The sequence below is a fragment of the Cynoglossus semilaevis genome, chromosome 4, assembly GCF_000523025.1.
Source record: "Cynoglossus semilaevis isolate Cse_v1.0 chromosome 4, Cse_v1.0, whole genome shotgun sequence".
Lineage (NCBI taxonomy): Eukaryota > Metazoa > Chordata > Actinopteri > Pleuronectiformes > Cynoglossidae > Cynoglossus > Cynoglossus semilaevis.
The window spans coordinates 19,033,100-19,035,452 of NC_024310.1; the positions used below are offsets into that span (position 1 = coordinate 19,033,100).

The 2,353-nt window shown below is 39.2% G+C and overlaps 1 protein-coding gene across 1 annotated transcript in view; it reads right to left on the reverse strand.

Moving 5' to 3' along the window:
- Positions 1–1,293: 1,293 nt before the first annotated feature.
- ctsc (cathepsin C) overlaps positions 1,294–2,353 on the reverse strand; it is a 9,336-nt gene continuing 8,276 nt past the window's right edge. The window contains exon 8 of the mRNA XM_008309803.3: positions 1,294–1,830. Within this exon, the coding sequence (XP_008308025.1) occupies positions 1,564–1,830 (267 nt within the window). The 3' untranslated portion in view covers positions 1,294–1,563. The remainder of the gene's footprint in view (positions 1,831–2,353) is intronic.

Sequence of the window (2,353 nt, forward strand, 5' to 3'; positions counted from 1 at the left end):
ATAAAGGATATTATCCTTAATATATATATATATATATATATATATATATATATATATTACTTTCTGGTAAGAAAATATGTTTAAAGAATCATTTTTATATGAAATTAAATCAAATAAACGTGAACATCAGCTGTAAGAAAATGAGATATTCGTACTAAAAAGCAGGAGCATGACGGACAGAGGTACAGTATCTGGATGAGAGGTTCTATGAAGAGTTTCAGATGCATCCCCATGGTACAGAACTACTCCAACGTAAGCCCCGGAGGTCAGAGATCAACCCAACGACGACAGTACAACTTCACAGACACTAGTGAATGACTTAGCTGCAATTTGAAGGGGAAAAAAAAAAAAAAACTTCACTTCTTCTGGTGAGAAATATTTGAGGGCGACTGAAGGAAGCCAAAGAAAAATTGAAACAAAACTACATCGCACTGCCCCCAGTGAAGTACAGGTGGGAATATAATGCAGCAGAAAACACCGAAGTGCATCTGGAAATGGAAATCAGGGTAATAGAAAATATGCAAATCAATATGAGAAGAAAAAAAAATCAGCAGTCATTTCACCTTCAACAAAAGGGTGTAAGGCAATTTCAACAGTTGATATTTTTAAACTTGATATTTATTCTTTTCTGAAATAATTTTCTGTTTGTGAAACAATGAGCTTAACAATTATGTTGCATCTTAATAATTACGTTCAGAACAGCTTCTTAAAAACACCTATGAGAATTCTGTCTCTTCGAGAATAATGTTATCCTTAATAAACTAGAATTAGTCATATTATAGCTGTTCTGTTCCCACTGTTACAGACAATTAGTGCTAAACACACCAATCCCATTCCCTCTTGAAAACACACACAAAGAAGCAGTATTGGTGGACCTTTTTTTTTTTTTTTTTTTTTTTTTCACAGTGCATAATCTCACACTCACAATGAGCCATGTTGGCGAATGAAAGGAATTGCAGCAGCCAGTAATTTCCCTTTTCTCAATTAAAAAAAATTAAAACTCCCTTCAAGGTTCTCTCAGAGATGACCCCATGGAGAAACATGGCACGTATTCACAATAAAGACAGCGGAACCTTTCTTTCTCCACTGTGCTTCCCTGAGACAGAGACTCAAGCTACTGCACCAGTGGGCAAAATTCCCTTTATATCTCCGTTAAAAACAGCAAAAGGATTCCTCACAGTTTGCACCGAACGAATGAATCCAGGAGTGGGGTTGGCAGCTAAAATCTCAAGATAAAAATCCATAGTAAGTTAATCATTGGCTTTTCAAGTTTTTGCTGAGTAATACTGCATCTGTTTTTTTTTTGCATTTTGTGTCATTCATTGCAGGCAAATTTCCACAAAAGCCAAAAATGTCCAAAAAGCAGAAATAAAAATGATTGGCCTTGTCAACTAGCATAAAAACTTAAATATGCTTTATTTCAAAATCTGACATTGGCTTATTATTTTAAAGGTTCGATCCTGAAGTATGTGAAGAAAGAAGGCACAAATCGGAGCTGACATTTAAGGCAGATAAAGCTGGACAGGTGATATGTGGCAGCTCGCCGAGGATCTCCAACTGGGTCTACAGTTTAGGGATGGGCTTGGCTGCGACCGCAATGCTCTCGATGGCGCACTCGTCACTCCCTCTGCGGATTCTGAAGTAGCCGTCCTCTCCCCAGCCCGTGCCCCAGCTGTTCTTGACGATCCAGTACTTCTGCCCACACTTGGGGCAGCGGCCGTAGCCCACCAACAGCACAGCGTGGTTGGTCAGCTCGAAGGGGTTGAAGTTGTCTGCCAGACCAGTGTGGTGGTAGATGCCTTTCTTGTAGTGCATGAAGTCAGGATAGACCTAAATAAATAATTATTGTTTAATAATACCTCATTTTCAAAACCGTTGGCATTCTAGCTGTTGATTTGTTGAGGTAATCTGAAGAAATTTCGTCCCACGATTCCTGAAGTACTTCCTACAATTTTTCACCCCACGATTCCTGAAGTACTTCCTACAACTTTGATTGACTTGATGGGCACTTCTAGCGTACCACGAGGTCAACTTGACCTCAAGAACACCTTAATGGGGTTTAGATCTGTTGGCTAGTGATGTGCGGATCGATCCTGAAATATCGATACTTCCGATTTTGGATCTTTACGCTCTGAAATCGATTCTGAAATCAAAATATCGATACTTTTGATACTTGAGGTGTATCCTAAACAGAAACATGGTGAAAAGTATCCAAATGATTGAGATGTTGACGCTCGGTTGGTGGGACTACTTCTTCTTCCGCCTGGGTGTGTGTGCGTCATGCGTCACTATTGATGGGAATTTCGGCTCTTTTTTTTTAGAGAACCGGTTCTTTTGGCTCGGTTCACTGAAA